General features: G+C 40.5%; 1 protein-coding gene and 1 pseudogene across 1 annotated transcript in view; both read right to left on the bottom strand.

Annotated features, from left to right (window-relative positions):
- The window catches only part of ppp1r37 (protein phosphatase 1, regulatory subunit 37), a 46,697-nt gene extending 39,069 nt beyond the window's left edge, over nt 1–7,628 (bottom strand). The window contains exon 1 of the mRNA XM_034097081.1: nt 5,830–7,628. Coding sequence (XP_033952972.1) covers nt 5,830–6,583 — 754 coding nt within the window. The 5' untranslated portion in view covers nt 6,584–7,628. The remainder of the gene's footprint in view (nt 1–5,829) is intronic.
- Nucleotides 7,629–8,978: 1,350 nt separating this feature from the next.
- Nucleotides 8,979–15,869, bottom strand: LOC117457580 (uncharacterized; annotated as a pseudogene).
- Nucleotides 15,870–26,393: the final 10,524 nt, after the last annotated feature.

Genomic DNA, 26,393 nt, shown 5'->3' on the forward strand with positions numbered 1-26,393 from the left:
CATGAGTGGGCGATTAGGAACAAAACTATACACAGACAAACTATTTAGAAACAGTGTCATCATCATGATATCGTTTATGTAGCCAAGACACCAATGTTTACAAAACTTTGCAACACATTGGAAGCTGTGTAATCAGACACTGGTCCTTAGTCTATTGGTCGGTAGGGATGTACCTGTCATCAGCTCTAAAACTCATCATACATATTAAACCCAACCAGAGGTAAAACGTATAATAAAATGCAGAATAATAAAATAATAATGATTTATTTCTATTACAGACTTTACACCTTGTTAATGTGTCTTGTTATCCTGTTACGTCTTCTATTGCTGTGCACTGTATCCCTCACTTTTCTTAAAGGTGGGGTAGGTCATTTTGGAGAAACCAGCTCGAGTGCGCTAGAATTTGAAAATACACAGCCGGAACAAATCTGCCACTTCCTTACAGAGCCCCTCCTCCAACACACACGAACGCGCACATGACCAATGAGGGCACGAGATAAGTTTGTGCACAGATGGAAGGCTGACAGGCAGGTAGGCCATCCAGTTATTTTAGCCGGGCTGGTCGTGCTATTTACAGTTTTTTTTATGTGCTTTTTACAGTACTACTACTAGTGGCTTCCACAGATGACATTTTTGTATGGATTTTTTGTCAAAGCACTTAAAATATTCATTGCTATCAGGATGTTAAGAGCATTCCATGGAATATAACAAAAAGTGTTTCTGAAAAAAATTACATACCCTACCTCCTAAGTGTTTATGGAAAATGGCCTGTAAATGACAAAGGTGTACAAAAGCTGGCATTAACAGCTGGCATTTGACTCTGTTAACTTGGCCCTTTTGACTCAAATGTTTGCAGCTATGTTGTTCCCAATGGGATGAAAATGTGCTTTAGATGACTTACAACACACAGTCCATTTATACAGGACTTCACAACAGTTCATTAAGCCTTTACCTCAGAAAATCCAAACCAGGTCTTCCTCCTGCACAAACTGAACTAACCATGTAGTACACTGAAAACCTTTTCTTATCAGTATGTCACTTGGTCCACAGCCATAACACATACCATTTCATGGGTCACCAAGCCTCTAATAACCTGTTGCCAAGTGGGCCTTGGGTCTGATGACATGAGATGGAGCTGCACGTAGGCCACAGAGTTTGGCTGCTTGCAGAATAAACAGACATTAATGTGAAGGAAATGTCTGCACTGCAAATAGGAGGGTTCAACTTTCTCCTCCAGAAAGCTGTATCACAATACCTTAACATACTCTATCATGCTCTATCCTTCTCAATGGTAGCAAGCACCATGACTCAACAAAAACTCTTTCGGCATTGTTTTCAACTGATATGTGTTATAAAATTAATTACTTTGCAGATGAACCAATATGATCCAGGGCTTTTGTAATGGCATGCTTTGCTGTTATAACACTGATCTGCCCCATAACTGAATTGGCCAGCCAGGGAGGAGGAGAAATAAGGGAGGAGAGGCGAAGGGAGCAGGGGAAGCAACCCAGCATGTTGGGAAGTTCAGGAATCTCAGGATATGATGTAGTATTTGCCCAGGCCTTGAGGGAAAGAACAGGCGTCCCTCAAGCCTCAACAGGGAGAGGGGGAAGGGAAAACATCCTCAGGAAAGATATTATCAAACTCAGAACCAAATGACATCGATATTTCTTACCACTGTCGGCAAAAGGAAACTCATGATAGGACAAAGGTTGTACCCACTAATGGTGTTTAAAGCATACATTCTTGCCTCACACTTTGTATGCCTGCTGATGCAATGAAACTGGCCATCAAATGTGGTCAAATGAGTGCCAAGGAAGAAATTAAATATTTCACCTGATATTGATACGATTGTTCCCTCCTGAACCCCAGGTGTTGGTTCTGAATGACAGCTTTTGCTCTTATCAGAGGCTCATTTCGTGACAGCTTTTAAACCAGATATGTTTCGCTTTGCAAGGCATTCAATAGCCATTTAGCAAATTCTGCCCTGTGCTCCTCCAGCAGTAACTCACACTGTGCATGGATGAAGCTCCAGGGTCTGTGAGCTCCAGCTCTCTTTGCTGTTATGTTTCGGACAGATCACATGAGATAGGGACCCAGAGAGCCTGACACTAGATCTGCAGATAAAGGGTCTGGATAGGTCAGGGAGCTATTGTGGCCCAGCGCTCACGACAAAGCACGGAGGGCCTTGGAGTGGCGGATACATTTCATTTCCTGGGCTTTGCCTGAGAAACAAACATATTTAGATAGCCTGTCCCATGTGAGAGCTTGTCCTAAACATAGAGGGCAGCATCAGGACACGGGAGAAGATATCCAGGTGAAGGTCAAAGGTTCAGGGAGTTGACCATTGAGTTGGAGAGTCAATTCAAACATTTTAACTTTACTTGGCAAACAATAAGGTAACAACACACAAGTCCGTGGCCTTGTGTTGCAGCTCCAAGGGCTCAGAGTGTATAGTCAAAGTGTGGCTTAGTACTGGATCAGCATAGATCCGTTTCTTTTTATCTCAATGGTGACTTATCTGCAAACCACTAAAACAGTACTCTGCATGGTTTTACGGGGAGTTTCTTTTAGTCCGAGAGGGGATCTTGAGGGATGTGTCCCCTCTATGATATTACAATCAGCACAGATGCTACTTACAGGTTTACTACAAGTGGTTTGTGTTTGCAATGTCAATCAATGAAATTGGTTTTAAAGTTATTTTCTCTTTGAAGTAGCATTTCCAATCTCCTTCGAGCTTGTTGTCATTTAAGTGGCCATGAGCCGTGTCTCTCATACAGGAATATACTATCTCTTACTTCCACCTAGAAAGCTGGCTTGTTTTTTTTTTCCCAACCCAGGAATTTGCTGTGAACGAACACATCAAAATGCCATTTAAATCACTTAAAGGAGAGGTGTCATGGCCATTTCCACTGATCATAATTCCATTGTTGAGGTATACTAAAATAGAAAAATACTGTGCAATTTTCCAAACTCACATTGGTTTCGCATACAGCATCTCTTTAAAGTATGTGTATTCAGCAGTATTCACTTTCTCCACAAAACGGCTCGCTGCAGTTATTGCCCCCCCCCCCCCCCCCTCCCTGTGAGCACAGTGTGCTCTGATTGGTCGGGACCAGTCGGGACCAGTCGGGACGTTGTGAATCGCGCTGAGCTCCGTGGAGGTGTGATTTCCTTGTTTAGCGATACACAGCGAAACACAGCCAAACTCACCCTGAGCACACACAAAGTCACAGCCGAAGTAAAAACAATAAGTGTGGCTTGATATTGAGTAAGAAAAAGGTTGATAAACGCTGTGAGAATGGGTCTGCAGAGAGAATTTCGCCGCGATCCCAATTGTCTGTTATCAGCCTGCAGCCAGGGAGGAGAAATCAGCAGAGCTGCCTGCACTGAGTGTGTGTGTGTGAGGAAATCGTGGATTGGTCAATTTGGACCAATCAGCGGGGGCTTAACGTAACGGCTCCGCGGACGTAACGTAACGGCTCCACGGATTGGCCCATTTGGTTCCGGGTACCGCATGACCGTATCGCGTCATAGTTCTGGGCGTGGCTACTGGGGGCTTCTACGACACAGCACCCAGGAAGTAAAAAATGGACAATGACGTTTCACCAACGAGGCGTTTTGGGGAGGTATTTTCTGTTTTAGAGTTTTACTTGCTACAGGGTGTACTTTGAGGGTTTTGACTCTGCACATCGCTTACATGCATAAAAACCTTCATAACACACAAGGGGACGGGTAATAACCGGAAAAGCATGACATGTCTCCTTTAACATTAAATGATTTGACTTTGGGAGCAATCTACAATTCACTGGTATCAACGAGAACAAAACAAAGAGGGTAGGCACCGATAAAATGTTTCAAAACATAAAGGTGAGAAAATGAATTCCTTAAATCTGATCTTAATGTAACTATACCTGGACTGAAAACATAGTCAGAGTATTTGGAATTCAAATGATTGTAGTTTGATCGGTTGGATTGTGTTATATTTGGAGTATATTGACAGCAGAACACTCTGTACCATGTGATTAACTTTACTGCCACCAACTGTCTGTCTCTATAACAACGGTGCAATAAACTGGACCTTTGGAATTTAAATAAACTTCATGATAAGTGTGCTTGATAATAATCTGAGCCACAGATCATTACATTCATCTTGACTGTTCCCAGTGCTAAGGGTTTCATAAGGTCCTAGAAATCCCTGCTAACTGGGTTGGACTTTTCCCCCGTGGAGTTTGGCTGGAGATATTTCATGTCCAATTTCCTATCAGACTGGTTGACTGGCAAGTGCAGCGTAAACTGATACAAAAACATGTAAAAGCTTAGGAGTTACGTGACAACCAGTGAGGGTCATGGATGCAATGAAGATGTCAATTATTTGAGTGGTTAGAAAATAAATTAAAGTAACAAGAAGCTTAATGTGTGAGGATAAATTAATTAATTGGGGACCACATAAGTGTTTTTCTGAGTGGATGTCTAACCAATTACAGTTGTGTTAATAGACCAATTTATATTCAGCTGAACATGAGGCAGTTTTGTATGCAAATGAACCTTGAAGCTTTATTTGCTTCTTTTTTAGGCCCCTTCCCCCATTCTGGAAATCTGGCATCACTGACCCTTGCTTTGGCCTGCATGGCCTACATTTTTGACTCTCTGTGGCTTACCATTAAAACCACACATATCACAAAGACACTGTACGGCCAGCAGTATATTTTCTAAATAAACATCGTATCGGTCTGCAATCAACTGGGTAACTATCACAACGGCGGCCACAGTACTCTGAGCAAACACATTTGCACACTATGACTATTTAACGTTTATTAAATGATGCTCATTGTTCACACCACATGTAGGAGCATGTGAGTCACTGTCTGATCATACTTGACTTGCCAGTTCTTCCAAGGAAAGATTACAACATAGAACTACTGGATACTAAAAGCAGTATACATCTATATAAGATGAATCAACAAAAACAAAGAGACAAATAAAATATGAATTATAGGACCTGGGAACAGTATATTAATTATTATTAGATTCAAATCATTCCTGTGGATCAATACAAATAAAAAAATAAATGTTACTTTGTTAACTAGTAAAAAATATATAAAATGCATTGCATTGTTGTCAGAAGCTATGAGAATGGCATTTCAAATTAAATCTACTTTTCAGTGTATTGAACCTCACTCCTTGCAGTAACAAAGTACAATTGTAAATTGTAAAGGTAATAGTATACTACATACTGCTTAAGCTTCCTTTAGACATGTTTTCACTGAACAAACAGGAACTGACAGCGGTAAAATGGCACATCTCAAGGAGTGGTGGGATATGCTCACAATATGGCTTACTGCACACGTACTGGGACCATATTTAGATATATACACTGTATACTTAGGCTGTTGTAACAAGCACTATACCACTATTTGTATTTGACTATTTAAATTCAATAAATGAACTTGTTTTTTTAAATGGGGGCGCAGGTGCTGCATGATTACTAAATACTTTGTAGAGTGATCATGGAAAAGGTGAGCGTACACAGGGGAACATTATTAAAAAGGGCAGATTGACACACCTCATGTATTCAAGTTCATAACACGACATCAATCCATCTCACCCTTTTACCAACTACAAACAGAATATGGATCTTGAAAGGGCATCTTTAAATCCTTTTTAAGTATGGACTTTGAGAACACTGCTGTTAGAAAGTCTTAAGAGAATTGATCCTGGCAAACCATGTGAAACTGACGTGTTCATACAAGCACTAATAGACAAGAAGAATAAATAGAGTTCCTCACACATACAAGTGTAGGCACAGAAACAAACACAAAGTATTACCATGCCTCCAGGGGTCCTTGGGCTCCACTGCTCCAGATATAATATCCTCATCTGAGGGAAATGTCACCCTTTTGCCAGTTGGTTTGTGTTTATCATTCCCCTCCTCCACTGAAGGGTACAGTCCAGCCGGGCCCGTATTAGAGGCTTCTGTTCTGCCTGTCTGGCCTGCATCTGACAGGCTCTCTGCCGTGCAGCCAGCTGGGACATCCTGAGACGTGGACTCTGAGTCTAAAATATTGTCTGAAAAAGATTGGACATTTGTTGATTCCGTCTCCAACACCCCACTCTCATCAAGACTCAGATCCACACCTATGTCCATGTCCCCACCATCATCCCCTTCTTCAACAACAAATGTTGCAGGATCAGTGTCTTTTTCTTCCTTCATTTTCTCAACCACAATATCGTCCTTGTGCTGCTCATCATTAGAAAATATCAAGTCAGTAGGATTCACAACAGCAAGGGAGTCTTGAGCACTGCCTTTTGTATTTCCATTGACCTCGTCAATTTCCAGTGTGTCTTGTGCCTGGTGATTGTCCTCCTCAGCTGCCTGAAGGTTGTCAGTGAACTGAGGCATCAGGTATGTTTCTGGGGCCCCTGTTGGAACAATGTTTTGTATTTCTGTGGTACTGTCCGTCATCAGTTCAGAAATCCGGGGGCTGACCCCTTCAGTGTTGTTGGTAGTGTTGTGATCATCGTCCACATTGCTTTTTGTCTTGACGTTGCACAAATCTAGACACTGCTCTTCGATATTCATGTTTTCATTTCAAGTGAAACTCAGTCTTTCACTGTGCCAGACAGCCTGGATACTGGATTAAAGAGTAACTAGTAACCCACTGACACGAATAAGACTGTTTCTGGTCTTTGTCTCACAACAATGTACGCTAACGTGCACCTATCCCTTTCCTTTATGGACCAAATTATATTAAAGTGCAATTAGGAAATTAATTATATGTTTAACTAGTTTGTTGTACTTTTTATAATAGTTTTCAAAAACCACAGGTGACTTTGGTGCATCCTTAAAATGTGATAATTAAAGTGCAGTTGAACACAAATATAGTTTAAAGAAATACGTGATGCACATGTGAAATAGATATTCAGCCAAACAAGACAACTTTGCACAACCAGGCAGGCAACCAACACACTTGATAATGTATGTGTTATTGCTCCAAGTGGAAACCGACGAAACGCTCGCTGTTCGTCAGCACATTGCCAGCAGTATTTAAGAAGAACAGGACAGTCAATTGAAATAAACAAGCTGTCAGGGTGCATCCATTACGCTAGCAGAGGGAGCTTACTGCCTGACACCAAACCAATTCATTTGCATGGATTTGAGGCGAGCTAATGTTAGCTAGCTTGCTAAAGTTGTTGCCTAACGATGACGTCCAGGCCCGGATACGGTCGCATGTCAGCTTCTTTACGTGAGCCCGTCTGTTTCTCCACCATTCTTCAGTGTCAAGAAAATTATTTTTCCGGTTCTTGTCTCACCCTCTGTCGTGCTGCAACTCGGCTGCTCGCATCACAACCCTCGACCAGCGGCAGCCAGAAAAAAAACAGGCGTCACAGTCCGAGCATTGAGCATGTTTCGGTGGCTAACGTTAGCGCTAGGCAACCGTGCCGAAGCTACACCTGCCGGTACGAACCGTGCTGTTTAGGATGATGTTATGAAGCTGTTCAGACCGCTCCGGTGTCGTAGATTTCCCTCTGTCCGGGAGAAGTACGTTGAACCTATTTTTGTCTAGCGTTACCATTCGCTAGCTTGTTGAAGTCCAACAACTGTTTGTTGTTCACACGTCTGACGTAAGCACGTCGTTAACCACAGGGGTGCGTTCAACAGACGCAGAGTTACGGAGTCAGACAGTTGCACACAAATATATATGTTTATAATTGTTAAAAATGTATGGACTATGGAGGAATATTAAGGTTACAGAATACAGCTCAAAAACAATGGTGGGATGTAAATAAATACATTAAATAAAAAACTGTACTAAAGTAAAATAGAATTACTGCGAAATTGTACTTGAGTTTATACATTTCCCAACGTTATACTTCTACTTCATTATATTTATATGATAGCTTAGGTTACTAGTTACTTGTATTATGAATACAACATAAATCAATAAATCATAAAACATTTTGTTTTAATTTAGTAGGCTAACATGCAGCAGAGGTGGAAGAAGTACTCAGATCTTGTAGTTGTACTTCTTCCACTTCTTCAACTCACTTAATACCACGGTTTAAAGATATGGAGCGATATTTAGGTAAAGCATTCAGTTGTAATGTAAATGAAAACATTTTACATACTTGGGTACAGTTTTGCAGTAATTTTATTTTACTTGAGTATTTATATATTTCCATCATTATACTTTATTTATATTTATGTGACAGCTTCAGTTAGTACTTTTATTGCAGACTTAAATATATTTAAATTAATAAATCATTAAATATGTTTTTAATTTAGTAGGCCAACATGGGATTCTTAAATGGGCTATTTAAGCCCTGTACAATATACAATACAATACGAATACTGAAGGGCCTTTTCTTGTTATGGTGGTATTTTTATTTAAAAAAAACTTAAGCATTGCTACATTGACTTAATTTAAACTTTACAAAAAACACTAATGACAGTGATGCTTAATTTGTATTGTTATACTTGCTATCTGAAATGCATCATTGCCTTGATCATATTATTGCACATATTCCAAAAAAATAAAATGTATAAAATCCTCCCAGGTAAGGTTTAAGGTCTGATTACATAAAGCAGCCAAAACAAGTCAGGTTGAAATGAATACTTTTGGATTAGCATGCGTTACTGACCAGACATGTAAATCATGAGCGGTGCCTAATAGTAAACTGCAGCAATGTCACTTGTTTCTCAACAGCATGTGGCTAGTTGGACAGCAACATATGTCTGCAGACAGAATTGCATCTTTATCCTAAAATAAAAATCACAATCTAGGGTTACTGTTGGCAGAGTTTATCCTACAAATAATCAGTGCAACTTAGGATTCCTCAAAGTGCATGCAGTTTCCTTAGCTAGGAAGAAAGACATTGAGCACTTTTCTTAGCATTCAACCAAATGTGCTTATCTGCTATGTAAGTGTCAAATAAGGCAATAATCAGTTTAAAACACACAACACTTTATTATAAAATTAGCAAAACATGTATATTATTAAAACTCTTGCGACTGAACATCTTTAGCTGGACTCTCGTCCCTGGGCGCCTTGGTCTTCTTCTTGGGGACAAGGATTGCATGGATGTTTGGGAGGACACCACCCTCTGAGATTATGACTCCTGCCAAGAGTGTGTTGTGCTCTTCGTAATTTTTCACTGCCAACAAGATGTGTCCTGGAGCAATGCGATGCTTCTGGTTGTCACGGCAAGCGTTTCCGCCAACTCCAGGATTTCAGCACAGAGATACTCCGTGGCTGCTTCGAGGTACACTGCTGAACCATTGCCGATTTGAATGGCATATTGGCCTTTCTTAAGCAGCCTGTGGATGCGGCCCACTGGGAAAGCGAGACCTGCTCTGGAAGACCGGGACACAGATTTTGGTTTGGACACAGCTTTCTTTCCACGGCCAGACATCTTTAATCTGGAGTTGAGAGAAAAGTGTAGAGTCAATTCAAATCAACACATATCCCCCTTCAACTAGAGATCCCTAACAAAGAGCTGCTGTCTAAAATTAAGGCCTACAGAATTGTTGAGTCATAAGGCTAAATGGCTTTCAAGCTTGAGATGCATGCGCTGTTAGTGGTAGCAGAATTACCTAAACACACAAATATTGTTAGTGGAACATTTCATTAAAAATCATTTATGGAAGTACAACCTCCTAATGAATCAAACTTTAGAGATCCCAAATGTGCTAGATTAGATTAATACACTTTAAGCAAGATTTGTTTGTGTAAAGTGAAGTGGTCTGTAACTAAGAACAAGAAGTAAAGTAAGAGCCGTTTCTTTCTTTTTTTACTCCTACAAAATTTCATCAGAATATCCTGACGACAGAATGACGATAAGTTATTTATACTCTCCAAAGCTGCGCTGGAGTCAGAGCAAATGACCACTCGCATTGGCTGTACTTTTTCTATCCACTGAAGTGCTAGTGAGATATCCTCTCCACTGTGTACACTGTGATGTGATCACTCGCAAAGTCGCAATAAGGATAGGCCTACATCTATTACAGGTTGAGGTAGTAACCATGGTGGAACAGCTGATATCAACACAGTCGGACTAATATTCCATTCCTTAACTTTGAATTCCTTACATAATTCTGAAACACAAGCACACAAACTTTCTTTTTTAATTTTGTTACTTTTCCAACTTGCTTTTACAGTTTGTTTAGTAGGGTGAGTATCTTCATGGCCCAGTAGATTTGCCCAGTAATTAACAATTAACTGTTTTCTCCTCAAATAAATGGATATTTCTCCGACCTCTACCTGAAGTGCCGACACTGGTGTAGATCTGACTGCCCCACAACATATCCTTAGTGCTTGTGCCTGGACTCTATCCAATTTTTGTAGAGAAGAGTATGCAGCTGCGCCATACACTATTAGTCCGTATTCTATGACTGATGTAATTAGGGCTGTGTATACATTCCTCAAAGCAGCTTTATCAGCCGCCCACTTAGTGCCTGCCAAGCACCTCATAACATGTAAACCTTTTTACATTTATCTACTACTTTATCAATATGAATACTCCATGTGACTCTCTCGTCCAACCATATTCCCAACAACTTAAAAGTCTTCACTTTCTTTAGTTCTTGTCCATAAAGTTTTAACACATAAGTCTACCAGTTTTATTAGCGCTTTAAATTATATTTGATGTAAATTGCTCATTTATTTCATCAATACTTCCTGCCATATCAATCTTATCAATTTCATTACAACACAATTTAGCAAACATCTCCCAATTTGTTTTAGCAAAATTCCATCTCATTATACCATCTAGCTCAACCACGTTAGTTACATCAAACTTGATTACAATGGGAAAATGATCACTCCCAATACTGTTATTTGCCAATACTTCCCAACTGCTATCAGAAGCTAATTCACTTGAGAGTTAGATCTATCGCAGACTCTGTTCCATCTCTAAAATTGAGTTTTGTACCTTGCCCATTATTCAAACAAACTAATTCCTTTGCCTCCATTAAATCCTCCACCACCTGTCCATTGTAATCTGTGGACCCCCCCCACATTGTATTATGTGCGTTAAAATTACCACAGCATATTATTTAATTTCCTTGACAAAGTCTGTCTAATTTCTCTATTTTGAGTTTATTACATGGATTGTAAAAATTCAGGACACTAATTTTCCTTTTATTAGCCCAAAGCTCTACACCCACTATTTCTAAATCAAGACTGTTCTTAAATGTTAGCCTACTATAAGACATTACTTCTCTGATAAAGATTGCACATCCCCCTCCCTGACCATCATTTCTATCTTGTCTTATTGCACTATATCCCCCAATAATGAAGTCCAAATGAGTCTTCAGCCATGTTTCTTGAATGCAAATAACATCTGGTGTTTCTTTTATATATATATATATATATATATATATATATATATATATATATATATATATATAGTGTCACAACCTTAAGGAGAACCCAAATGCAGCACTCGAGAAACCAAGGAGAATTGGTAATAAACTTGATTAGAGATTCCACTGGATCTGAGGAATACCAACCGAGCAGTTTAACGCACCGGAGGACAGCGGGCAGAAGGTGAGTCAGGGACAGGCAGAGAGTCAGGGAGTAAGCGAGGCGGTCAGCGTAGATACAGGCAGGGTCGGATAACAGGCCAGGCAGGATAGTCGAGGGACAGGCAGGATCAGGGAACAGGCAGAGCAGGCAGATCGAGGACAGGCAGGGTCGGAACCGGGTAGGCAATCTAGTATCAAACGCGGGAAAGACAAGCATGAGGCAAAGTACAATCTGGCAAAGAGTGTGTGTAAGGTGCGGGTTTAAATACTGGCAGAAGCTAATGGGTGCAGAAGAGAAAGAGAGTGAGCTAACGAGTGGGTGTGGAAAACAGGTGAGACAGGTGAATGGAAAACTACTGGTGAATGATGGAGCAGACTATGACATATAGATCTTAAATTCTTGTCCATTTGCAATAAGGCTTCTAGCATTCCACTGCAGAATGAGAAAAACCATTAATCTACTCACTAATCTTCTGTGAATCATCATTATTGAGGGCTAGCATATCATGTAGCATTTCAACGGTTATATCCTTTATCTCCAAAATGCACCTGCTGCTTCCACTATTGTTTTCAGTCTTGACCTCTTTTTTGTTTGTTGAAAAGAAACATTCACCACTTTTCCAATAAAGGCCACACATTTGTACTTATTAACAATCACTTGTCTGCCACATGCCAAAACCTTTGGCATTTAAAGTACCGCAGAGGTTTAGGGATGAATTCTCTTACTGGAAAGCTCATGCAACCTATCATTATCTTCTGTTGAATTGTTTCTTCAAACTGAAGAAGAACAGACAAACTATCCACTACCCTGATACCTATAGGAAGACGCTTAACTACAGAGACTTTTCCCCCTTTAATTTCTTTCTTGAGTTATTCAATGCTGATTTCTAGCAGAACTCCACTGATCACTCCACGTATTTTCCAATTTGCTCCGGGAACAAGGCATTTAATTCAAACTTCAACTGGGTCTTCATTTTTTCAGTAACTTTTCCTGTTGTTTTGCATTTATAATTTCTATCAACATCCGTCCTTTGCTCAGAAATCTTGCTTGCTTTATCGAACCAATTTCTTTGTGAATCGCTTTAGTCAAGGCCACTGGGTGTAATTTAGTTGCGGATTGTTCACCAAACTCCACAATCACTTTCCACTCTTCATTCCTTTTCTTTGTTCTTTTCATTTCATTCTGAGAATCAGACTCACTGAGACTGTCAGTTGACATGTCTATCTTCTTTCTTAAACTTCTTTCCATCCTCCTTCTCCTTCAGATGCACTTTCCATATCCTCCTCTCCAGGACTCAAAGACGCCATTCCACCAGCTGCTCTCAATCTTGCACTCACCCGAAGCACTCCAAACTCTCCGAATCCACAGCAGGAAGACTACATTAAGATCTAGGCTGCAGTCGGATAGTTTAAAAATCAGCTCCTAAGTTCTAACCCTATCGTCTATTCCTTGACCTCTGAGTGAAACGTCACGGGGTTAAGGGATAGTGGATAGGAGAATTCAAAAGGACTTAGGAGAAGAGACTGCGGTACTTTAGAGAATCCGAATGCACTTTCACTATCCGACGTGTTTATGATGCGCCAGCGGACGTCATTTTGTGCGTCTGCTGCTGTGGGGAAACTATGGAAACCACAGTTTTCTATACAGCGGACTACAACATGGATGTTTAATAAGAACGACGGACTCATCTAGAGACTCTGCACCGTGCTCTGATGCTGCTGCTTTGCTTTATGAACGTGGACAACAGAGAAACATATTCTTCATGACCAAAGTTGGAATTTAAATAAAAAAGGAAAGTGAAACTTATGCTCGTCACCCTCTCCCTCCGGTCCACATTAATACAAATGATCCCAATACGTATGATTGTATGAACTAAAGATCTTAAAATCAATACAGATGTATTTATTATAAACGTTAGTCCTTAACATCTATCACTGTGTATATCACCATTCAAACATCTTTTAAAAGTTGAACAAACCCCACACAGCTCAGTAAAGACTGACATGTTGACTTTATTTGATAATTTCAGTGAAAACTAACGTTCATATTTCTCTTTTTGATTATAATACTGATGAACGTTCAAAACAAAGCACTTTGGCAACTTACCACCTATGTTTTAAAATGCTTAATAAGCACCGTAACTTTCATGATATCATTTCTCGGTCATAATCGGTTGTTTCCGTGAACGGCTGACTGTTGAGTGACGGCAAATGCTGCGGCTGCAAGGCATTGTGGGGCAGCATTTTCGCTTCTCCTGTCGGTTAGGGAAGTCCAGTGGTTCCTAAGCTAAAGGAGGTTATAAAGGAAGTTTGAAACCTCCTTTCCTATCATTCTCATCATTCTAGAGAATTCGAACGGCACTTATCATGGCTGCCACTGAAGGACTTCCGGGTCATTTCACTCCTTTAGGAAGGTTCCTAAGCTAAATGGACTATTCGACTTCAGCCCTAAAATCAACTGAAGGCTATAAGTCAAGATGGATGTAGGCCTGACACAATTATCATCTTTCCCACTTGTGCTGATAAAACATCAACAGCAGATGGCAGCACAATCTTCAGATTTAAAACATGCTCATTGAGACCCAAGTGCACCTGATAGGATTTTAACAGTAAAGATGTGAACAGCGCCAAACGTTTAAGTTTTAAACCAAAATGTCAGCCCTTGAACTTAGACTTAACTTGAACTGTGTCTTTGCTCAGTTTTGGTTGCACAGTGAGGATACTTATACCATTGGAATCCCAGCTTTCATGTGATATCTAGTTTGTGCAGATCCGATGAAGTATAACATATTTCTACCGTGAGTTATGTGCTAAGTGCGTCAGCACTCTTTCGCTTAGTGCTGATTCAGACGCTCGGCGTTAGAGTTGTGTTTTGTTTAGATAAAAATGGTTCATATCGTCAGGTAGCTGAGTTTCTTCCAGTTAAGTCGGTATGACACATTAATAAGTTGTTAAATGTTAAGAAGCCCTGAGACACAGTTTCGTGAACACTGTTGTTTTTAGCCCGGGGGCGGGGGGTCTGGGCTAAACAGGTTTAAGGTGGTAATTCTATTTTAAAACTTAAGTATTGTTACATTTACTTAATGTAAACTTTTACAAAAAGACTAAGCACAGTGGAGCCATTTTATGGGTGATGCTTGATTTCTATTGTTATACTTGCTATCTGAAATACATCATTGCCCTGATCATATTATTGGACATATTCCACAAAAAGAAAACTGTATAAAATCCTCCCAAGTAAGGTTTAAGGTCTGATTACATAAATCAGCCAAAACAAGTCAGGTTGAAATGAATACTTTTGGAATAGCATGCGTATTTAAACTGTTGAAGTCAATAACTTCACATGAGAAACTCTAAGTTTTGAGATGTATCCAAATTGAACTACCAGGTCAACCTTTTGTTCAGTTGTTGCTGATCAGAAATGTAAATTATGAGCGGTGCCTCATAGTAAACTGCAGCAATGTCACTTGTTTCTCAATAGCATGTGGCTAGTTGGACAGCAACATATGTCTGCAGACAGAATTGCATCTTTATTCCAAAATAAAAATCACAACCTGCACATATTTAGGGTAGGGTTGCTATGTAAGTGTCAAATAAGGAAAGCATCAGTTTAAAAAACACAACACTTTATTATAACATTTGTAAAACATGTATATTATTAAAACTATTTAGACTGAACATCTTTAGCTGGACTCTCGTCCCTGGGCGCCTTGGTCTTCTTGGGGACAAGGATTGCATGGATGTTTGGGAGGACACCACCCTCAGAGATTATGACTCCTGCCAGCAGTGTGTTGATCTCTGCGTCGTTTTTCACTGCCAACAAGATGTGTCGTGGACTAATGCGACGCTTCTGGTTGTCACGGCAAGCGTTTCCTGCCAACTCCAGGATTTCAGCACAGAGATACTCCATGACTGCTGCGAGGTACACTGCTGAACCATTGCCGATTCGCTTGGCATATTGGCCTTTCTTCAGCAGCCTGTGGATGCGGCCCACTGGGAAAGTGAGCCCTGCTCTGGAAGACCGGGACACGGATTTTGGTTTGGACACAGCTTTCTTTCCACGGCCAGACATCTTTAATCTGGAGTTGAGAGAAAAGTACACATATCCCCCTTCAACTAGAGATCCCTAACAAAGAGCTGCTGTCTAAAATTAAGGCCTACAGAATTGTTGAGTCATAAGGCTAAATGGCTTTCATAGGGACCTCTTGGAACGTTTAAACATTAGAGCCATCACCATTTTATAAAGCACAACATAACAAATGATACTCAAAACTCTTGCTGCAGAACAAAATCAAACATAAATAAACACTCACCAGTATTCTGCACTTCCTTCAAGTTGAGACCAGAGCTACACACTGAACCACAGACTACTGGTTTTATGTGAGTCAGCCAGTAATTGGTTGATTAATTACACCTGGCTCCTCTGCTTCATGGATGTCCTTCAATTAAACCAGACAATGCTAATGATCACACACTAAGTAACACTGCAAGGACTTTTGTTTTTTAATCAAAGGAGTCAGTTGTTACTTAAAAAACAATGATTTATTTGAAGATTTTCAGTCTGGCTTTAGAACACATCATAGCACAGAGACAGCTCTGGTTAAAGTCACAAATGATATTCTAATAGCCTCAGACAAGGGACTTGTCTCTATTCTTGTTTTGCTCGATCTTAGTGCTGCATTTGATACTATCGACCATGATATCCTATTGCAAAGACTAGAGCACTTAGTTGGCATACAGGGAACTGCTTTAGGCTGGTTTAGGTCCTATCTATCTGAACGCTCTCAGTTTGTACGTGTTAACGATGAATCTTCCACGCAAACCAAAGTTAGCCATGGAGTGCCACACGGCTCAGTGCTCGGACCTATTTTGTTCACATTATATATGCTTCCGTTAGGCAATATTATAAGGAATCATTCTGTAAACTTTCATTGTTATGCGGATGATACTCAACTATATTTATCAATCAAGCCTGATGAAATTAATCATCTAAATAAAATTCAAGACTGCCTTAAGGACTTAAAAACGTGGATGACCTTAAACTTTTTGATGTTAAACACGACCAAAACTGAAGTTATTGTACTTGGCCCGAAGAATCTACGAAACAAATTATCTAAAGACATACTAACTATGGATGGCATTAATTTGGCCTCCAGTGAGACTGTAAGGAATCTTGGTGTTATATTTGATCAGGATTTATCCTTTAACGCCCACATAAAATCAATTTCAAGGACCGCCTACTTCCATCTACGTAACATTGCAAAAATCAGGCATATCTTGCCTCAAAACGATGCAGAGAAACTAGTCCATGCATTTGTTACTTCTAGGCTGGATTATTGTAACTCTTTATTATCAGGGAGTACTAAGAAGTCAATCAAGTCGCTTCAGCTGACTCAAAATGCTGCAGCTCGTGTACTAACCAGAGTTAGGAAAAGGGACCACATTACTCCTGTTCTGGCTGCCTTACACTGGCTCCCTATAGAACACAGGATAGAATTTAAAATTCTTCTTCTCGCCTACAAAGCCCTTAATGGGCAGGCGCCATCTTACCTTAAAGAACTCATTATACCCTACTGTCCTACTAGGGCATTGCGTTCCAAGAATGCAGGGTTGTTGGTTGTTCCTAGAATCTTTAAAAGTACAATGGGAGCCAGAGCCTTTTCTTATCAAGCTCCACATTTGTGGAATCAGCTTCCAGTTTGTGTTCGGGCGGCAGACACCCTATCCGTTTTTAAGAGTGCGCTTAAGACCTTCCTTTTTGATAAAGCTTATAGTTAGGGCTGATTAGATTCAGCCCCTAGTTTTGCTGATATAGGCTTAGTTTGTCGGGGGACATCTTACTTCTTCCTTCTCTCTGTCTATACCCGTGTACACTCATGTTCCGATTAACCCAGCTTCCCCAAATGTCTTTCTTTTTGGTGTCTATATACGCTGGGATCCGGAGTCATGGATGATCCTGCGGTCCTGTGTCCTGGATCGCGAGCGCTGGATCTTGAGTCGTGGCTGTGGTCCTGGATCATAGGTCCTCGATGGATATCCTCGTGGATTCATCTTCCTATTATACACACATGCATTTCCAAACATTTGGACTACCTATGTTGCAAATGTATTATCTTTTCAATTTACACACGGCATCTATTGCACGTCTGTCCGTCCTGGGAGAGGGATCCCTCCTCTGTTGCTCTCCCTGAGGTTTCTCCCATTTTTCCCTTTAAACTGGGTTTTCTTTGGAAGTTTTTCCTTGTACGATGTGAGGGTCTAAGGACAGAGGGTGTCGTATTGTCATACTGATATTCTGTACACACTGTGAAGACCACTGAGACAAATGTAACATTTGTGATATTGGGCTATATAAATAAACATTGATTGATTGATTGATTGATTGAGTTGTGCTTTCTGCACATCAACGTATTCAGCTATGGAGAGGTCAAATACCAAACTAAAACCTTTGTGAACTAGATCCCAATAACAGCCTAAAAAATATCCCTTCTAGCTTTAGATGCAGAGCCGTATTCACCATATATATTGGGGGGGACACATCCCCCCCAATATTCAGATACACTCCAAATGTCCCCCCCAATAAATAGCAACAATTTTTTTTTTGATTTTTAAAATAAAAATAAAATTGCTATTCTATAACTTCTTTATTTTGGTTATTTGTATACTTGAAAATCTATATTTTCTGTTATTGTGAACTTCACCAAAATGATATTTCTTTTCATATGTAAATTGGTTCCTTATTTTGTACCCGGGGGTGTATTTCCCTGTTGCACGTCTGCGTCCACCTTCAGTTAGCTTGATGCTCCAAGCAGGTCAGTCATGTTTTAATTTGCCCTCCATCAGTTCTGGTATCTTTTCTAGTTAGCCCTAAAGTAATCTATATTATTTTATTTCGTAATGGTAATGTTAATGAACCCTCCGTTTAGCTTCTTTGTGTAAGTAACTTGTAGTTCTGATGTTAAAACCGAACTTTTCAGGAATAGTAGCTAACTAGCTGTGGGCTAGCTGGTTTCAGTTGTTAGCCAGGGTTTGGCGGGCTAGTGTCAGCTATGTGGAAAATGACGGTGTCGTTTTTGGATGTAATCCAATAGATATTTATTCATGTGGATTATTTCTATTTTATTTTGTAATTTGTAGGGTGTGGAAAGATTTAAAACTGTGATGTGAGACACTATGGAATACCAAAGGTGCCAGAATTAATTAAATAATAAATATTCTACAATTATTATGAAATAGTATTTCATAATCGTCAGAAGCATTTAAAAGATACTCACACGCAGGAGGTTTGCAGTGTGCATCATAGCTTGTGCTGGGTTTAGAACGCTCAGAATTGCTAATAAACATGTTTAATGATCTTATATCCAGCGCTGCTGACCCGTATTCATCACATCAGCAACTGCAGATCGCCGAGGTCAAGCTGTAAGCATGAGCAAGAGGAAGGGTGGCAGTGACATTAGACAGTTTTTTGGGCAACCTCAGAAAAGAAAAAAAGTAAGTTAAGAGCAGTGAGAAAGTGAGTATTGTTTCCAGTCAGATAGCTTGTTTACTGATAATATTTCTTCCATGTTCACTCTGGTGTGTTCAGAGTAAAGAGAGAGAGGGAGAGAGAGAATGTGAGCATGGCGACCAGACAGGGAGAGTGTGCGCTGGTGACATGGAGGTAAGTCAGAAAGGAGCTATATTGATGGTTAAAGGAATGGTATGCTCATGACACTCATTTTAAAAAAATTATCATCCGATAAAACAGACCAGTCTCTGCCAGTCTCTCTTTTTTTTTTTTTCATCCGATGACATTATCAGTGATTTTAAACTGATTATATACCGAAATAACATCAACACTGTGGGCGCCGCCATTTCCCGGACGTGACGTAATCCATGCGTTTGGTTTTCGAAGACACGTTGATCTCCATGTTATTTACTGTAGTTTCTCTCTTCAAATATGCCTCACTGTATCGCAAAATATTGCCATAATTCGGATAGGAACAATCCACGGAATGCTCGGTTCCATCTTTTGCCAAAAGGTAAGCATAAGAAGTACATTCGGAGGCAGTGGCTAGCGAAATGTGGCCGGCCCGAACCGAGAGATTTACAGGCTCATGTATGCAGCAAACATTTCACATTTCCGGACGACTACTCTGAGAGTATGATCAAACATAACATGGGATTTAAAGAACAACCATTACTCAATTGAGATGCAGTACCATCGGTCTTTCTGGTGTCATCATCACCGACCAGGACACCAGTTCGGCCAGTAGAGAAATCGCCCTCTGCAAGTGTGAAGCGACGGAGGAGCAGAAGTAGTGCTCGGAGTAAGAATAAGGTATGTTATAGCGCATTTCCATTGCAGCGGCTAGCCCCGTTTTAACGTCCAGGCCAGGACAGTTTTTGGTGGCCTTTCCATATAGCGTAGTACCGACTAGTGTGTATTTCCCCCCAGTTTTTCCGGCCCCATAAAATCGTGATTCTATGGCCAGGGACAACGAAGCTGAGTATGCTAAACTATAGAGAGGGAATCGCTAGCAAGGGTGGTACTACATGCATACATATAGTATCTTATATCATCTTCCCATTATACACACATGCATTTTCAAACATTTGGACTACCTATGTTGCAAATGTATTATCTTTTCAATTTATACACGGCATCTATTGCACGTCTGTCCGTCCTGGGAGAGGGATCCCTCCTCTGTTGCTCTCCCTGAGGTTTCTCCCATGTTCCCTTTAAACTGTGGGTTTTCTTCGGAAGTTTTTCCTTGTACGATGTGAGGGTCTTAGGACAGAGGGTGTCGTATTGTCATACTGATATGTATGGCTGAATTCCCCCATCCAATCTCTTCACATTGGTCAAAACTTGTTCCTCTGCTGACGAGTCCGAACTGAAATACTCCACCATGTTTCCGTGTGTTGACAAAGTGAACGCATGGATGACGTCACGACCATCACGTGACTACTGAAAATGGCAAACATGGCGGCGGCCAGACGGAATATACAGGTCTTGATAAAAAAGAGCTATAAAATCATTATTTACCGGGGAATATCGCTGATTTCTTCAGGGTATGGTTTAAACATAACGTTTCACTAAATACTGAAGTTTTGATTAATTATCTAATGAGTGGACCATTCCTTTAAGACAGAATAATGACAACATAGCAGTCTAATGTTAAAGGGGACCTATCATGCAAAATGCACCTTTGTACGTCTTTTAAACATGAATATGTGTCCCCGGTGCGTCAGGGAACTCACCAAGAGTCAGAAAACACAACCCTCTCTATTTTCGTGCCCAAATCTCTAAAAAAGGGGTTGCAACAACGGATCTGAAAAAACGGATCCAGATTGAGCACTGTCCTGATGTCAGGACGGTGGCGCTAAGGCTATTGGGCCAACTCCACCAATCAGGAGGAGACAGCCACGTGCTTTGCCGTTCTAAAGGAGAAGCTGTAGAAGCTGTAGTACATTTAAAAGGCCAAAAGATGGTGCTGTTCTCACTGAATCCAAAATGTCAGGCTCAGTGTTAATTTGAGCGAAATGAGGAATGGCTAAAATGCATGATCTGTTTGGTATTTTGAGAAAAAAAAAAGTATAAATATGCCTTATATAGGTATGGTCCTACACTATATTATTCAAATATAGCATGATAGGTCCACTTTAATGTACAGACTCCTGTGTCCCCCCATATGTATAATGTGTATCAACAGTCTTTCTAGTCAATAGTTTACTGATATTTCTTCCATGTTCACTCTGGTGTGTTCAGAGTAAAGAGAGAGAGGGAGAGAGAGAATGTGAGCATGGCTACCAGACAGGGAGAGTGTGCGCTGGTGACATGGAGGTAAGTCAGAAAGGAGCTATATTGATGGTTAAGACAGAATAATGACAACATAGCAGTCTAATGTTAATGTTAATTTAAGATGAGATCATCCTCATATGTATTTCAGATAATACCATCAAGCAGGGAGAGTGAGTTTGACAATGAGAGAGAGAGCAGCCAGGCAGGCGAAAATGAAGGTACAGGAAAGGAAGGGGAGGAGCTTGGACTTTGCCCAAATCATCCAAATGTGAAAGTCATACCCAGTCAAACCCTATCAAATAGAATACTCTACTTTCAGGAGAAGTGGTTTGAAGATCATACATGGCTCCATTACAGCCCCTCTGTAAAAGGGGTCCTCTGTTTCTATTGTGCTAAATACTTTGCAGCACAAAAGTCTAAGCTTGCGTCAAAAGCAGATTCAGCGTTTGTCAAGACTGGTTTTAACAATTGGAAGAAGGCACTGGAGAAATGTAGTGTGCATAAACACAGCCAGTGTCACAAATTAGCTGTGATGATTAGGATTCAGGAGCCAGAGCCTGTTAATGTGCAACTTTCACGTGAGCTTGAAAGACGGCAGCAACAAGCAAGAAGAAATCTGATGAAGATTGTTGAGGGTGTGAGGTACTTGGCGCGGCAAGGTCTAGCTTTTCGAGGTGATCAGAAGGAGAGTGGGAATCTAAGCCAGCTTCTAAAGTACAAGGCAACGGGCGATGCAGAGCTGACCTCCTGGCTAAAAGGTCCCCTCGATTTCACCAGTCCGGAATTGCAGAACGAACTGTTGAAGGTGATGGCCAATACAATCGTCAAAGAAATTGTGTCGGAAATAACATCAATGCCAGTGGTCCAGTTCGCAATTATCATTGATGGCAACCAAGATATATCAGGAGTTGAGCAGGAGTCAATATGTGTGCGCTCTGTAGATGCAGATCTACAACCAAAGGAAGAATTCCTGGGAATCTACCAAGTGTCATCAACAACAGGGCAAAATATAGCCAAGATGGCATGTGATGTGATGACGCGCCTACAGCTTCCTCTGTCTCAACTCCGAGGACAAACTTATGATGGTGCCGCAAACATGGCTGGACGATTGCAGGGAGTACAAGCCATTTTAAGGAAAGAACAACCGCTGGCTGTGTATTGTCACTGTGGTCCCCACTGCGTGAACTTAATTACGCAGGCTGCCTGTGGAGCCTCTCCACTAGTAAGAGATGCAATGGGTCTGGTCCATGAATTGGGAGGCTTCTTTAATCAATCTGGCAAGTTCAAGTTGATTTTCCAGAATATCGCAAAATCAGAGCATGGTTCAACTTTCACCTCATTGAAGCCTCTCTGTCCCACCAGGTGGACTGTAGGTACCCCTGCCATCCGCTCAGTTCTCAAGCAGTATGAGTCAGTGCTGATGGCCCTTGAAGAAATGGCATCATGCAGCTCACCTGAAACTTCAGCCAAGGCCAATGGTCTTCATGGAACATTTCTTAAAGGGAACACTGTGCTCGGCCTTTTAATGGCTGAAGACCTGATGGGGGATTTGGAGTGCCTGAACACCTCCCTGCAGCTTAGGAAACAGACCGTTTCAGGCATGTTGGAGGCTGTAGACCATGTCAAAATAAGCATGCAGGTCAAACGAACGGAGGAGCATTTTGATGTATTGTTCTCGAAAGCAACTGCTGTGTCAACAAAGTTGGACCTACAACCAATTCAGATCCCTCATGTCCGCAAACCTACAAAGCGTTACACGGGTCAGGCTGCAGCCCATATCCATCCCGATGCCCAGTCCTTGTACAGAGTCCAATTCTACAATGCCTTGGACACAGTGAATACTCAATTCATAGAGAGGTTTGAACAAGCTGGATTCCACAAACTGCAGCAGCTTGAAAATGTGCTGCTACACGGAGACATGGACAAGGTGGTAGAAGAGTATCCTGAATTGAATTCAAGACTACTGCAGGTGCAGCTGGCCATGTTTGAGGCTAATTACACCTATGAAACAAGCTCAGATGTTGCTAGCATTATTCGGGAAATGGTGCCAGAGGTGAGAGGTCTCTTCAGTCAGGTGGAAGCTTTAGTAAGGCTTCTGTTGGTCGTCCCTGCCTCTTCTGCAGAGGCTGAGAGGAGTTTTAGTGCCCTGAGGAGGCTTAAGACATGGCTTAGATCATCGATGAGTCAAACAAGGCTGAATAATGTGGCCATATGTCATGTGCACCAGAAGAAACTGGACAGACTGGACCTTGAAGGAATATGCCAGTCTTTTATCAGTGCCAACGATAGGCGCAAAAAGGCTTTTGGGTCCTTTACTTGAGGGTTGGGCTTTTTGGGCGGGTGTCTGGGAGGAAGTTGGGGGTCTTTTTGATTTTGAATGAGCGGCAAGCAGCTAGTGCGAGTCGTGGCTGTAAAACAAAAGGGCAATAAAGTGTTCCTGTTTCTATTGACATTGCGTGGCACAGACCTTTCTATGGATTGAAATGCTTTAATGTGATTATGGTTATAGTTGTATTTTATTCATCCCTAATCTCTGCCATTACAAACAACAAAACAAGAAAAGCTAAACTAGATAAAATAGGGCGATGTAATACAATGCACAATTAGACATTATGGTAAAACATTTTAACCAGTTAAGCCCCAAGCCTGTTTTTCAGGTCTCAGGTTTGAAAATGACATTCCCAGAACAATTGACTATATCTTCACTTCTAAAATGGTTAAACTAATAATCTTTTTTCTCAAAGCAATGATATGTGAGTTGGATGTAGAAAAAGTCAGAATCAATATAGATGTTTTTAAAGTAAATTCAGATTGAAAATAGTAAAAAAATGTAAATGATAGTGTCCGTGCAAAAAATAAACCATTACTTATTGTGAAAACCACTCTTGAATGATGGGATAGTAGACTAAAAGCTTTAGGAATCCAAAGTACAACATATAATAAGTACCCTGTATCAAGATTGATGCAAAACAAGTATTTACAAGGTTCACCTTTATATGATCATTATAGTTATACAAAATAAGAGAATAACAGAATAACGAAATCATTCCAACTCATACTACAGTTTAAAAAGGGAGTGATTTGTAAAATATGCATAAAGAAAAAGTAAATCTGTTCAGTTCTGTTTCAAATGGGTGTTGTTGAGATGTATCCATAGATTTAGTCCCTAATGTTGCTCTCAAAGTGCACCAGATTGATGCTTTTAACTTCAACATTTAAAAAAAAATCTTACCGGGGGAGCATGCCCCCAGACCCCCCTAGAGGAGGTTAGGTCCCCCCCCCGTCAAATTGTCCCACCCACATTGAGGATGCTTCCTACACCCATGCCTGAGACACAGTTTCGTGACTATTGTTGTGTTTTGCCCCCACGGGCAGGGGCATGGGGTTTAACAGGTTTTAAAGTATCCAATGTGTTAGTGATTTTTTATGTATTTTCCTTTAGAATGGCAGGAAATTAGTATTCAAACTTGTATTGAATTTTTGGTCCCCCCCAATGTAGACTCCATGAATACGGCCCTGTTTAGATGTATGCACTGTTAGTAGTAGCATAATTACCTAAACACACAAATATTGTTTAAATTAGTGGAACATTTAATTAAAATCATTTATGGAAGTACAACCTGCTAATGAATCAAACTTTAGAGATCCCAAATGTGCTAGATTAGATTGGTACAATTTAAGCAAGATTTGCTTGTGTACAGTGTAGTGGTCTGTAACTAAGAACAAGAAGTAAAGTAAGAGCTGTTTCTTTCTTTTTTTACTCTAAATTAAGATCTAAAATCAACTGAAGGCTATAAGTCAATATGGATGTAGACCTGACACAATTATCGTCTTTCCCACTTGTGCTGATAAAACTTCAACAGCAGATGGCAGCACAATCCTCAGATTTAAAACATGCTCATTGAGACCCAAGTGCACCTGATAGGATTTTAACAGTAAAGATGTGAACAGCTCCAAACGTTGAAGTTTTAAACCAAAATGTCAGCCCTTGAACTAAGACTCAACTTGAACTGTGTCTTTGCTCAGTTTTGGTCGTAGAGTAAGGATACGTATACCATTGGAATCCGTGGAATCTCAGCTTTCATGTTATATCTAGTTTGTGCAGATCCGATGAAGTATAACATATTTCTACCGTGAGTTATGTGCTAAGTGCGTTAGCACTCTTTCGCTTAGTGCTAATTCAGACGCTCGGCGTTAGAATTTTGTTTTGTTTAGGTAAAAATGGTTTATATAGTCAGGTAGCTGAGTTTCTTCCAGTTAAGTGGATATGACACATTAATAGGTTGTGAAATGTTAAGAAGCCCTGAGACAGTTTCGTGAATACTGTTGTTTTTAGTCCCCCGGAGGCGGGGACTCGGGGCTTAACAGGTTGAAGGTGGTAATTCTATTTTAAAACTTAAGTATTGCAACATTTACTTAATTTAAACTTTTACAAAAAGACTAAGGACAGTGGAGCCATTTTATGGGTGATGCTTAATTTCTATCATTATACTTGCTATCTGAAATGCATCATTGCCCTGATCATATTATTGGACATATTCCACAAAAATAAAACTGTATAAAATCCTCCCAAGTAAGGTTTAAGGTCTGATTACATAAAGCAGCCAAAACAAGTCAGGTTGAAATGAATACTTTTGGAATAGCATGCGTATTTAGACTGTTGAAGTCAATAACTTCACATGAAAAACTCTTAAGTTTTGAGATGTATCCACATTTAACTGCCAGGTCAACCTTTTGTTCAGTTGTTGCTGATCAGAAATGTAAATCATGAGCGGTGCCTCATAGTAAACTGCAGCAATGTCACTTGTTTCTCAATAGCATGTGGCTAGTTGGACAGCAACATATATCTGCAGACAGAATTGCATCTTTATTCCAAAGTAAAAATCACAACCTGCACATATTTAGGGTAGGGTCCTAGGGTTACTGTTGGCAGAGTTTATCCTACAAATAATCAGTGCAACTTGGGATTCCTCAAAGCGCATGCAGTTTCCTTAGCTAGGAAGAAAGACATTGAGCACTTTTCTTAGCATTCAACCAAATGTGCTTATCTGCTATGCAAGTGTCAAATAAGGCAAGCATCAG

The sequence above is a fragment of the Pseudochaenichthys georgianus genome, chromosome 13 (genome assembly GCF_902827115.2).
Source record: "Pseudochaenichthys georgianus chromosome 13, fPseGeo1.2, whole genome shotgun sequence".
NCBI lineage: Eukaryota > Metazoa > Chordata > Actinopteri > Perciformes > Channichthyidae > Pseudochaenichthys > Pseudochaenichthys georgianus.